Here is a 14,567-nt window from a genome sequence, read left to right on the forward strand (position 1 = left end):
GTCATATCACAAAATGCGCACTTGGGCTTGGATGCAGAAGGGGCTGGAGCGGTCTGGAACGTGGTGGCAAGTGCAGGCAACTCCGAAGCGCGGCGACGTCGCTGTATGTCCTCTGTGACAAAGGCTTGATGAATTGTAGCCTTGTCCAACTTGTCCAAAAGGAGAAGTGAGGATGCAAATGAACTGTACTCTTCTGGGAGTGCCCTGACCAAAGCAAGCGAAGCAAGCTCTTTATCAAGCTTAGCCAGATCAAACCCCTTAGGGCGAAGCTGCTGAATTAGCAACATGGCTTGCTCAACCCTATTGATCAGGGTTTGAAGGTTTTCACCTTCCTCCTTTCGGATTGAGAACAGATCATCATATGCATTAAAGCGGTTGCCAGGGCGCTTTTGCTGATGTACAGCGGCGAGGGCATCCCACATCTTGATAGGATCATCCTTGATGGCTTCCACATGAACCCTTTGATCATTCTCCAAACTGAGATAGATCAAACCACATGCTTTGTCCCTCTGCTCAAAGTAGGTTTCAAGCAAAGCTTCCTCCTGAGCAGTAGGCTTGTCTGAGAGCGTTGGCTGTGCTCTAGCACCGCTGACAATGCGCCATATCCCTTTAGACTGGAGATAGGCGGTCATCTGGCCTGCCCAGGTGTTGTAGTTGGTTGAGTTCAATGGAGTGATTTGGGAATCAGAAGTCATTATTGCAAATTGCGAAAGAACGCGTAAGCGGATGGATATGAGTGTTGGTAGCAATGTGTAAGGATGTGTAATGATGTGTGGAAACAAACTAGGCGTTACCCGGAGCTCGGGGTGCAATGCAAATGCAAGTTGAAAAGACAAAGTTAAACTAGCCTAATTTAAAAGGGTTACTTTTAACTAGAAATAACTCGGGGATTAGGCGATGGGGGCCTGCTCAACCGAGGTTAACAAGTTGCGTAAGGCGTGCTTGTTCAACCATACTAGCAGCGGTAATGTATGGCCGGGCCTGGTAGAGGATAAAAAGCAAAAAATACTAAAATGACCGTTTTGTGAAAACTATGCAGAAAGCAACCTGGTTCGCAAAACACGGAATTGGAGCGCTTAGAGCGCGGGGCCCATAACCTGTTGAAGCAGGCTACTTGGCAACCTAGTTATACAACGTAGGGCGCAGGAATAAGCAACCACGAAGCATCTGAAGTCCGAAGTGAGTAACTGAGTGAATTGAGCAAAGTGCTAACAAACTAACCTGAAGTCCGAAGTGAGTAACTGGGGACTTTAGGATGTAAACTAGAGTGACTATATACTGTGTAGACTCAAATACTCTGGTCTACCTAGGTCTACTCTGGTCCGGTCCAGACCAGTCTATGGACTGATAAATATCATGTGTCTAGAATGGTCTGAAGAACAAATGAAGATAAGAAGAAAGTAATCTAATCTGATAAGATAGCAAAGTGAGGGAGACATAGAGAGCAGTTTTAACAATATCAAGGATATACTGACGCTGATGCAAGGAAATGGTTTTAGCAGCCATATCTCGCTCAATGGCAACACCAAGTAAATACTGTGTAGGACCCAGATCACGGAGTTCAAAACGCGCAGCTAGCTGCTTAACAGCTCTGTCTATGGCGGCGTCCGATTTGGAGGCAAAGGTGATGTCATCAATGTAAATGGGAACAATAATCTTCACATCTCCATCTGAATAGATGTAGACAGAGCGATCTGATTCTATACGCTTGAACCCCATATCTGACAATGCCTCATGCAACTTGAGGTTCCATTGACGTGCAGACTGTTTAAGACTATAGAGCGACTTTTTGAGTTTCAAAACCATGTTAGGACCACCTTGGTGAAATCCTTCAGGTTGTAACATGTAAATCTCCTCGTCAAGGTCACCTTTAGTGAAAGCAGCTGTAATATCAACAGAGCGCAACTTCAAGTCTCCAATGGCGGCCAGAGCCACAATCAAGCGGAAAGTAGCAGGGCGGAAAGTAGGAGCAAAGACCTCATGGTAATCAATGCCAGGGCGCTGACTATAGCCTTTGGCAACAATACGAGCCTTGTAGCGCTCTATACTGCCATCTGCATTTATACAAGAGGTAGGAGGAAAGGTAGAGTGCATATTCAAGTTCAATAGGCTTTACTGCTATAATTAAGCTAAAACTTAGCATGTACTCCATTTAACATAAATAAAAAATAATGGCATGGTCAAAGGAGTGCATACTGACCTCTGGAAGATACTATTCAAGGTGTGCTTTTTGACCAAAACATCATATGCTTAATTGTGCAATATTAAGTACAGATATTGCAATTTTGATTTCAGATTTGGATTGGAGAATATTAAAACTATAAGTCTATCAAAAAATACCTAAAAACATGGTCAAGAAATGCTCCCAAAAGCGCTCAATCTATTGCCAGCAATACACAAAAGTAGCATAGAATAAGCACTATTTATAAAGCCAAGGAAAGGAGTAGAAACAGAGCTTTGATGTTATATTTATCAAATTTAAATTGTATCTAGACTGAGTTTCCAAGCTATAAATAGGCTTTATTAATCAGTCTGATAAGCCTGATTAGATATATTATTGAAATGATTGCCTGGAATGAAATCAGAGCAGTATTAAAATGATTTTTTTTAATGAAATTAGAGCAGATATTAAAATAATTACATATAATGAAATCAGAGCATGTATTGAAATCATTGATTGCAATAAAATCAAAGTAGTATTAAAAAATGGTTTTTTGTAATGAAATTACAGTATATATTGAAATGCTCTATAACACTAATGAAATGCCTTTACTTAATGAAATCAGTATAGAGATATGAAATAAAATCTCTAATACATGTTTCATTAAACTTAGTTGGGTGAGAAAAGAAATCATTTCATTATTTCAAGAGTAAAATTACAAACGGCCCTATAACTAGTTATCCTAAAAGTAATGATATAGGTAGTAGCTACTAGTGCATTGATAGCAAGTTCTCATTTATAAGATACCACAAAATGGCACACAAACTCAATTGAGCACAGACCAGCATGCTAATACAACTGCGCACTGGGCACGCTCCATTAAACTTACACATCAGCAAATTCGACCCTAAATTCAATAAATATTGCCCCAAATGCTATAAACAATGTGCAAGTAAAAAAGCCATAGAAACGGTTAAACATTTTCTATTTGAATGCAGGACATACAATACACTACAATAAGAAATATGGGAAAAACTAAAAAGGCCAATCACTACTCTAGAAAAACTGACTATGAACCTAAAAAATGCAAAAGCCCTGATCAAATATGTAGCAAGAATGAAGCAATTAAAGATATACAAGAAAGATATACTCACAAAAGAACTAGAAAAAGAGGTGGAAAAATAAATGGCACAAAACAATCCAACACAAATCATCAAAAGATGCATAATATGGACGAGGAATGGGTAGAAAGAGATTAAGAAAGACAATATAGGCCTAAGAATAGAGGTGCTGGAGGAGCTTCCCTATGCACCAGCCCCACTTTTAAGAAAACAGGTAAAACATAGGTGTGTGTGTGTTTGAATGTTGATATAGCATATATAATTCTGACATTTGCTTTAGCTTTTACTACAAAAATGCTAAAAGAAACCATGTTAATAGGTGGAGTATACATGTAGATGACAATAGCAATCCTTTGCCATTAATTAACGAGCCTGATGTGGCAGATAAGGCATAGGTACAGTAGTCTAGCTAGAACTCATGGTATATCTGCTAAATGAAATTAAATGTCCATTATATGCTTTTATCTATATTCATATTGCTTGAGTATACTAATATTAAACCACTCCTTGAACTGCAACCACTACCTTCAAGAAAATTCTCACACACCTAGAGCATAAGAACTGATCTGCTAAAAGAAAAATAGCATTTGAGTAGAGTAATAAACACATAAATGCACTTATAAACACCCAAAAAGCACCCACACTAATTAAAACTATCAAATAAATGTCAACACCAGCACAGCTCATGCCAGGAAGACACCCATGGGAAACCTGCCTACCCTAAGTCAAATGGACCAGACAATGAGAGATTACATGACAAGAAGCAAAGGAACGGTTGTAAACAAAGAGCTATAGCAGATACAAGACACCAATAGAGGTCGAGCAATGCTTAAGAACAAGCAGCTCTTTGTGCCACCTAGCCAAAGTATGATGGGATACTGGGCCGCCACTTACCTGTTCCAAATATCCCAAATGTTGAACAAAATCCCTACTAGTCATCCAGGCCATGTGAGGTCTTGCTTTTATGCTAGAAAATATGGAGCTTCCACTAGCAACACAGACGTATCACAATGGCTTTGGTGAAGAACTGGCAATGTTTACAAACAAGATAAAATCCCTAGTTCAGCATGCACAAGAGAAGGTAGACCTAAAATTAGAAAAGATTAATAAGGCCATAGCAGATTTTATCAAATTGGCAGCAACCATCAAATCTATCCAGGCCCTAAGTCCTAACAATGCATACAGTCAAGCTCTCATAAAGGGCCAATTCACCTTCAGTCAGGTACTTGTCCAGTCAAACATAGCGACAAACCCTAGGATGCTAGCAAGGCACAGCATACGGGCTAGACAGACAATGCTGGAAGGACTAGATAAGGACTCCAAGATTAGCACAATAAGAAATAGGGAAGAAAAGGATGCCATCAACAAGATATTGCTCAAGCTTGAGCTGGAAGGCTCAGTGCGCATACAGTCAGCAATCAAGCAACACAAGAGAGGCCTCCTCATTGGATTTGACACAGATTATGGAGCCGCGTGGATCCGAGTCAAGGATAATTGAAAAATCCTATGCAAACAAGTTGGGGATAATGTCACCATCAAAAAGCAAACATACAAGCTTATTGCAATGAGTATACCTCTGACAGCCAAACCTGACAATAAAAACTTTGTGAAGAAAGTAGAAGAGGTCAATAGAGTGGAGGAGGAAACAATAGTTTCCATGCGCTGGGCCAAGAAAGTGTCATGTTAAGCGGTAGGTTAGAAGAGCACACATGTAATACTCACCATGAACAATGCTTTTAAGGCCAACAGGATGATTGCCATCAGTTTGTATATGGCAAACAAAAGGATAAAGGTATAGAAATGTAAAGCTGACACCATTAGATGCCTAAAATGCCAGGGCTACAATCATTTTGCAAAGAAATGCACATTAAAACATAATATCTGTGGCCACTGTGGGGAAAAAGGTGGACATAGGATATTAGACTGCAAAAAGACAACAACGCACTGCGTTTTTTGCAATGTGGACGACTACCCAAGCTATAATAGAAACTGCCCCACGTTCAAAAAGAAGATTGTGGAGAAAGACAAATGTACCCCAGAGAACAAACTGCCTTTTATCCCAACTGATGAACTGTGGACCTAGAGCATGGACATGAGCGTGGTGCTGACAACTTTCCAAAAGAAAGGCTTTGCTAGAGGCCAATCTCTTCATTGGACAATTGAGCTACAGGCCAGCAATTGGAAAAACCTTTCCAAGACCCCCAAGCAGAGCCCAGAACCTGAATCTATGTCAAAAATTACCATGCTAAAACCAACAGCAAACAAGGAGGTTAATAAAAACAATGATAACTAAACCAGATGAGTGATCCAATCTTGCATAAGCAGGCAGACTCTCAGATTAGAATTCTGCAGATCAATCTAAACAAATTGGAAGTAACACACATGGAGATGCTGAATGGCAACCTCAACAAGTGATATGACATCATCTTACTATAAGAACCACACATTATGCACTTCAAAAATATTTGTACAAACAACAGTCTCTGCCAGATCTATCCAAGCAACAGAGATGTGTCAATAGTCCAATCCGGCATCTAGATCAATAAAAGACTAAACACAAACAAGTGGAGCAAGATATTTTCTTCAATAACAAACAATATGACGGTAGTGCGAGTATAATGCAAATGAGGCAACATATTCATCTTTAATCTATACAACTCGGGACACGACGATATCAACGTGAATTTTAAGTTCATCTAGGTTTCACTAGATAGTCAAATATTGGGTTATTCCAATTGTTCAATGGATTTAAGGTTTTAATCAATTTGGTGTATTTTCCACAAGTTTCCTCAAGTGCAAATAGAGGCAGATATATGTGGGAATATTAGAAATGTGTTTTAAAGAAGTTAATCTGAAAAGAATATTTGTTAGCAATTTATGTGTTTGAGTTACACACCTAAAGCTTAGTGTTTAGAGTGGTAATTTGACGGGCGGTTAGACTGTTGGATGAAATTGACAGATAGCACTAACAGATGGAACTGATTGACGGATTGGATGGACAGACAGTGGTTAGACTGAACTGACTAAAGGTTTAAACAAGCTGATTGCTTTAGAAAGAAATACTGAATTTAAAGTGATTCAATACTCTTTATAACAGACAAGCAGAGTTTAGATAGTATAAGTATATTGCAAGAAATAACTAGCAATTACAGGGTTTGAGCAAGTTTAGGGGTGCTATTGAAAAGGGAAACTTAGCTACTGCCCAAAAATTTCTGAGCCTTTATATACCTTTTCCTATGCTTACATAATCACAATAGCAATTTCTATATAGAGATAGGCTGACTAAACTCTAAACTCATTACTAATTCATTTCTATTGTTCTGGCTACTTTTGGCAGAGCGAGTAAGCGTTGGATGGTGGTTTATAAGTGTTTTTAGATATCAGATGCTATGCACTACCTAACCGACAAAGTCAAGAATGCATAGAGGCAAGGCAAAGTGGTATCTATTTTGTTTTTGGACGGGGAGGGAGCCTTCTCCAATGCCGTCACCAACAGTCTAATCCACAACCTTAAAAAATGAAAAATACCAAGAAAATACGTTAAATCCATAAAAAACCTACTCAGAAATAAAAAATAAATTTGAAATTTGACAACTTTGTATTGGCACTGATAGAAATTGACAATAGGATAGGGCAAGGTGACATCTTTTCTATGATTCTCTACATAATCTACAATACAGACCTGTTGGAAATTGTTGACCAGGAGGACAACAAAGACACCATTGGCTATGTGGACAACATGACAATCATTGCAATTGGAGACATGATGGACAAGACCAATAAACTAAGCATGATCATAAATAATGAGAGGAGCGCCCAGACATGGAGCAAAGATCACAACTTAATATTCGAAATATCCAAGTTGGCAATAATGCATATAGGCCCAAGAGACCCAAACACACTGGAGCACCCTAGGCTGGAGGTCAAAGGAAAGCTAGTAAAACAGGTGACACACTTCTGTTGTCTAAGATTCCAAGTTGATTGCTGCCTGCAGTAGAAAGTACACCTACAGAAGGCTACAGAAAAGACATCCAAGTGGGTTTCAAACCTCCAATGGCTATCCAAACCAAGCACAGGAATCTAGTCAAGGCTGATGTGTCAGCTGTACATAGCAATAGTTATCCCGAGACTTACTTATAGAATAGATGTCTGGTACATTCCTCCAACTAAGCCAACAGGATACAAAAAAAACACAGGCTTAGTAGCAGCACTACAACAAATGGCAAGAATACAAAGGCAGGCAACCTTAGTAATCTTAAGTGCAATGCACTCAATGCTGACGGAGATATTGGATGCCTATGTGAGCATTCTACCTCTCAAACTGACGCAAATCAACACACAACATATTTTCAGCACAAGGCCAACCTTTGGATACCCAATGGATATTTTGCATTATTCATAACATCATTAAAAAGGTTCATGGAAGGAAGTTTGTATTGAGATGGTGCAAATATAACAATGCTACGCAAGCTATGGCTCCTGGTCTTGATCCTAAACATGTGTTCAACTTCATGCTACAAAATGTTGATAACTTTTTGACCTGCTGGCTGGGCTTATTAAAGCTTACACTAGAATTCCACATGAGCATTTTTGCAATATAGATGAGAAGAGTGTGCAACTTAGGGGAGGACAAAAGAGTGGTAATTGAAAGTTTTTATTTCCAGAATTTCTTGACCCAAATACCATTACCATGTCCAAAACATCAATTTGGAGTTAATTACTGTGATTGAGCACATTTTGGCTGCTAAGATAATTCTGTTCTTTCATTGTTTGTTATTAAGAGTGAAGAAAAGTTTCCAAATTCCAACTTAATTGAATATGAGTGTGGCAGGTATGTGTATTTTTCAATAAAATGGGTAGTTCAGTTCTAATACATATATAGTATCCATACTTTAGATAGACAAATAATGAAACAGGTCTTACATGGTTTAAAGAAACTTTTTTACTATATGCCATGTCAAAAAGGGTAGACAAAAAAAAACAATTGTTCTAATTATGGATGGCTATAAATCTCACAAGTCCTCTGTGATTATTTTATGTTTTCTATTGAAATATACACACAAAATGCAGCCTTTGGATGCAGTTGCCTTTGGTCTTGTCTAGCAAAATTGGAAAACACATGTTGATCAATGCACAACCAAAAGATACAAACTTAACTGATATATGGTTACCAACAAATACATCAAAATTTGCTCCAAATTAGTAACTTTTGATCTAATCAAGACATTCTTCAAAAAACTGGCATCTATCCATTTAATTAGAACATTTTTACTAGCAATAACTTTGGACCAAGTTTGGCCTATGCAAATCAAGCTTCTATTAGACCTACTTTTCCCAATAAAGTTCTTACTTCCAATTTTGCAATACCTATGGATGCTAGCAGTGAAAATAACAATTCAAATAATTCTAATTGGGTTAAAGACTATCCTAGACTATTTAACGATATAAATTCCATGTCTGGTTGGATAATTATTAATATGTCAGACTTGGATTCAAAAGACCCAACTATTGTAACAACTCAATCTCAATATCATTAATTCTTCCTGTAAAAAAGGCATGCAATTGGGACAGTGTTATTTCTCTTGTTAAAGATGAAGCAAAGTCACGAACAGAACTTATTGAAGAACTTTGCCATCTTTGCTCTGGCATTTATCTTTTTACCAACATAGTAATTTACCTCAATGCTCAATTTACAGCATCAAATGCATACTGCACAATTGCAAAATGACATTTCTGAGCAGCTTTACAATGCCATTATGAAAAAATCTTGGACTATAAGAATAAATAAAAGTGCCTAATTTGTTACACATTCTCAATTTCAATAGCAATAGGTAGCACATAAACCAAACTGTAAAAATATAACCATTTTGAGTAGCAGAAATAGCTTGAAAAAAAATGCAAGGCTATTATATGTGAAGGTTGAATCTCAACATGCATATCATAGGCATTATTCAGTAAATCAATTGCATCCTATAAAATTTGTCTCAAAGAAGAACTACAAACTCTTTCACAGGCACTTTCTATCTTAGACATGGGCACTAAAGATGAGATATTTTTACATATTAAAAATTTTATTAACTTTTATCCCAAGCTAGAAGAAAACCCTCAATTTGAAGCTTTATTTTCTACTAGTGGTAATTGTTATCCCAAAGTTATATCCACACACATTTCCATATAGCTTTTACCTTTACTGCAACCTTTTTATGCTATTCCAACATATTTGAGCTCATCTTATGAACCTTTTTCTTTGACTACAGCTTCCTATACAGTTGGAAACATTGGTTACCATGATATTAGCATACTATCTACTTTACCATATCCAGGATTATATACCCCTAGTACTAGCTCTGCTATTCATTTTTACTATATGCCATCCAGGGATTGCTTTTTGATCTGCTACTTCTACCTTCAGCGCAATTCCTACACACCTAGAGCACAAAAAAACCTGTTCTGTGAGGAGAAACAAGCTATTTGAATAGAGTAAAACTAAAAAACATACCCAAAAGGTACAAACCCAATATCTAAAACCATCAAAAACCCACACATATTAAAATTGTCAAATAAATGTCAATACCGGCAGAGCTTGTGCCAGGAAAATAACCATGGAAATCCCACCCACCCTGGCCCAGGAAAAACACAAACAGCCAAGAGGTTATCTAGGAGCAAAGATATAGTAGTAAATGAAGAGCTTTAGCAAATATAGGATGCAAAAAGAGGGAGATCAATACTTAAGGAGCACTAGCTTTTGGTGCCAGCTAGCCAAGGGCTGACAGTGCACCGGGCCACCGCCTGCCTTGTTCAAATATCCTAGATGTCAATCAAAATGCATCCAGTGGTCGTACAGACAATGCATGGACTTGCCTTTTTACTCAAGGAAATGGAACTCCCCTTAGCAATTCAGACCTACCACAATGGCTTTGGCAAAGAGCTAGCCTTGTTCACAAACAAGATCAAATCATTGGTTCAACACACACAGGAGAAAGTAGATCAAATGCTGGAGATAAACTTGGCAACAGCTGATCTTATCAAAACAGCATTGAACAAGTCCCAACAGCAGACAGCACCCCCCATAATGGCCTACAGTCAAGCCCTCATAAAGGGGCAATCAATGGTCAATTAAGTTCTAGTCTAGTCAAATATTGCGACTAATCCAAAAATGCTAGTCCACCATGGGATCAAAATAAGGCAAACCATGTTAGAAGAAATAGAAAAAGACTCAAAGGTGAATATGATAGGAGACAAGAAAGTTAAAGACTTTGTCAATAGCATCCTGCAAAAACTCAAGCCAGAAGGCTTGGTCCACATATACTTGGCATTAAAACAAAGAAATGAAGGCTTGCTAATTGAATTTAATTTGGATTTTGGGGCGGCCTGGCTAAGAATGGACAAAAACCACAAAAACCTTTGCAAACAAATGGGGAACAACATAACCATAAAAAAGCAAATGTAAAAACTCATAGCAATGGAAGCTCCACTTTTGGTAGAACTGGAAGATAGCAAATTTGTCAGGGAGGTCAAAGAGGCCAACAGAGTCAAGGAGGGAACCATCATAACCATGCATTGGGCCAAGAAGATAATACAACGATTGAAAAATCAGCAAAGCACGCACATAATACTCACGGTAAGCAATGCCAGTAAAGCAAATTGACTGATTGCCATTGGCATGTTTATTACAAACAAAAAAGTTAGAGTGCAAAAGTGCAGAGCTAACCCAGTCAGGTGCATGAAGTGTTAGGAATATAATTACTACACCAAGGAATGCACCTCCAAACACAATGTTTGTGGACACTGCAGAGAAAAAGGTCATGATATTCAGAATTGTAAACAAATCTTGACCTACTATGTATTCTGCAACTTGGATGACCATCCTAGCTACTTGTCAGGACAACACTATAATTAGTGTGACAAGGCCACCAACAAAGATCAAGCAAGAGAGAGAAAGAGCAGAAAAAGAGTAAGAGAGCAGAGAAAAAATAAGAGAGTGAGATAGACTCAATGATTCTAAGAGATTACACCAATGATAGTGGATATTCTAAGAGATTGAAGCTGAAGCTACAGCTACCTACAAGTCCAGTATTTATACTCTACAGCTATTCTAGAATATTCCCTACATTACATCATAAAGGAAGGTTAAAGAATAAAAGTGACATCATATAGAAAAAGGATAAGTAAGACTAGGAATCATATAGAATTTACTAGAAAGAAGTGGAGCAAGAAGGCTGTGATGAAAGAAATAAACTATCTAATCAGATAGTTGATAAGATAATGAAAGGATAAGATAATTCTGTGAAGATAAAGAGGAAAAACTGGAAAAATCCTGACATTATTCAAAAATCTGCCCAACCTTCATCAAAAAGGCACACAAAAAGAATAAATGCACTCCAGAGAACACATTACCATTCATTCTAATAGACAAACCATGGTCGTAGAACATAAATATAAACAAGGTGCTGCCAACAATCTAAAGAACCAATTTTGCAAAAGGCCAGTCTCCACAATGGATGGTGGAACCTCTAACCAGGAAATGCCAAAACCTCTCAAAAACGCTAGAACAAAGTCTAGAACCGGAATTGTTAACGATAACAAAACCAAAGGCAGCGCAAAACAAAGAGTCATTCCCTGTTCAGAAAGGAACAGATCTATAAAAAATGAGTGCAAAACACACATCCAAGCAGCATATAATCCAAATCAGAATTCTGCAGATCAACCTGAACAAATTGGAGGTTGCACATCTGGAACTAGTCAACAGTAGTTTAAGTAGCAAATCCAACGTTACTTATTCAAGAATCCCATATTATGCATTTTAGCAACATTAAAACCAATACAAGCTTTTGCCCCATGTACCCAGTTAGCAGATCAAATGACACACTTATTTGCTCCGGAATATGAGTAAACAAAGGCCTGAACACAAGCATATAAAGCAAGATCACATTACCGGACACAAATGACCTTATGGCAATAAAGATTTATTGCAATAAAGGCACTATATATATCTTTAATGTGTATCACCTGGATTGCACTGGCCAAACACTGCAAAAGCTCAAGAAATACATTGACAAATACCAGCACGACCTTCACAAAACCAACACAATACAAGTCTGGGCAGGCAACTTCAACCACCACTACCCAATGTGGGACAGAGACAAAGACAAGCAACTGTTCATGCCATATGCAATTGCAAAAGTGGAGAAGCTGATTGTCTTTATCAAAGAACACAACATGGCCATGGCCCTGCCCAAAGGTATACCCATGCTTGAGCACATGATAACTAAAAAGTTGTCTAGGCTAGACAATGTCTTTGTTTCTGAGACTATTCTTAACTCAATCATTAAATGCATGGTCAACTACAATACTCATCCAGCAAATACCAATCACTACCCTGTCTCGACAACAATTGACATAAAATGCAAGATTGCAAAGCTAACACTCAAGAGAAACTTTCAAACTACAAACTGGCCATGCTTTAGCAAAACTCTCGAAAAGTCATTTGAAAAACACAAAGACCAACTGACACTCAACTTGGCAGAAGACATAGACAAAGTGGTACATATGCTGACCACTACTTTACAGACCACTATCAAGGAAGAGGTTACATTAAGGAAACCCCTTCTAGAGGCCAAAAAATGATGGATGAGCAAAGTAGAAGAGGTGAAAAGATACAAAAATTGTCTAAGCAAACTTCATTACAGATATTAAGCCCAACAACACCACCCATGCTATGAGGACTTCAAGGCGGCAAAAAAGGCATTTGCTTGCATTGTAATCAATGCAAAAAAAACCACTGGAACAACTGGCTGTTTGATGTTGAAGGTGCAGACATCTGGACTGCAAACCAATACTTTAAGAACTCAATTGGAGACAGCAGAAGACCAAGAATCCCAATTCTGACAATAACAAACAAATATGACAAGCAGAAAGAGGTGGCATCTAATGTAGATAATGGAAGTACCCACTCGCGGATATGCCTTCTCATAGGCAGGAGACATTGTCACATGTACTAATTATATTATATTCCTACTCCTCACCTTACACTACGACACCACCTCCTCATCTCACCCGAGTTACTTTTAGACATTTTCTGCATACCCATATGTAATACATAATTTCTTCTTGAAATGCCTCCTGCCTATAAAAAATCAATTCTGTCAATGAGCAAACCCAAACTTGTGGCACTATGCACCCACTTCAACCAGGTTAACCAAGGCACCATCATAGTTCTACATGATTGCCTCCAAAGATTTTTGAACGACCACAGAGACGAATACACCCAAGATCCGAATTACAGACTTCTGTACCCAGGACGCCGTCGTACAAGACAAGCACATTGCAATGAATCAGTAAGCAATGAAGAAAAAGAAGACAATGGGTCACAAAATAACCATCTATCTGAACCCAACGTCAACAATGAACTTTGCTCCAATAGGTCAGAGTCAAGCTTCCCGTCTTTCCACAGTTGCAAAAACAAATCCAATTCCGGAAGTAAGAAAACATGCAATACTAGCCAAACACCATTCATACAATGCATCTTTTCCACAACACCAACACTACGCTTGGCATCCAGAGAGCAAAATGTATCTATCAGTAGTGAGTCTTATAATTCTACCCATCCTCTTCCCATACTCCACTTTCTTCAAAAATTGCCCACATCTACCACAAAACAATTGTATAATTCAGGCAGACATACCCCTATCCCATGTTATCACCTTATCTATGACTTTACTGCAACCTTCTTTTTTGAAACCCGCATCATAAAACTTCTTGCCACAATCTTCATCCAACCTTTCTATTTCTATAATACAAAACTAATCTGGTCAATGGTGCACTTATCTTCACCGACCATAAACAATTTACAATATTCTTATAAAAGTGACACCTTAATAGTCATTTTACTATTATCAACTAAAATTTCTGTCGACGGTGCCCCTTCATCACCCAACAAATATTACATTTAAAAAATTTTAAATTGTGAATCCACGTACATTCTTCAAACCTATTTAAAAAATTATAACCAAATGCCGCTAGTATTAAAAACCAATTGCTTATCCTGCATACTCTATTCAAACCTCAATGAAACAATTCGCGATGCCGCACCCACTACAAATACATCACCTCAAAAGAGACCATTCTGAGTACAAGGAATGTTAGTACAAAGTGCTACTTACATTATTCCAGAACAAATCCAACAAAAGTTTGCCGCCAACAGTGGTTGGACAGTCCTGTTAAAACTGCTCTCTATGTCTCCCTCACTTTGCTATCTTATCAGATTAGATTACTTTCTTCTTATT

At 38.1% G+C, this 14,567-nt stretch overlaps 1 protein-coding gene across 1 annotated transcript; it reads left to right on the forward strand.

The window, feature by feature from the left end:
* Positions 1-4,258: 4,258 nt before the first annotated feature.
* On the forward strand, positions 4,259-4,780 carry JR316_0002243 (uncharacterized protein; the record flags this gene model as incomplete). Its single annotated transcript, XM_047888037.1, is given in 2 exon segments — positions 4,259-4,504; positions 4,517-4,780. The coding sequence occupies 2 exon segments, from the start codon at positions 4,259-4,261 to the stop codon at positions 4,778-4,780; spliced, it is 510 nt and encodes a 169-aa protein (XP_047752960.1).
* Between the last annotated feature and the right edge of the window lie 9,787 nt (positions 4,781-14,567).

This window comes from Psilocybe cubensis, chromosome 2 (genome assembly GCF_017499595.1).
Source record: "Psilocybe cubensis strain MGC-MH-2018 chromosome 2, whole genome shotgun sequence".
In the NCBI taxonomy this organism is placed as follows: domain Eukaryota; kingdom Fungi; phylum Basidiomycota; class Agaricomycetes; order Agaricales; family Agrocybaceae; genus Psilocybe; species Psilocybe cubensis.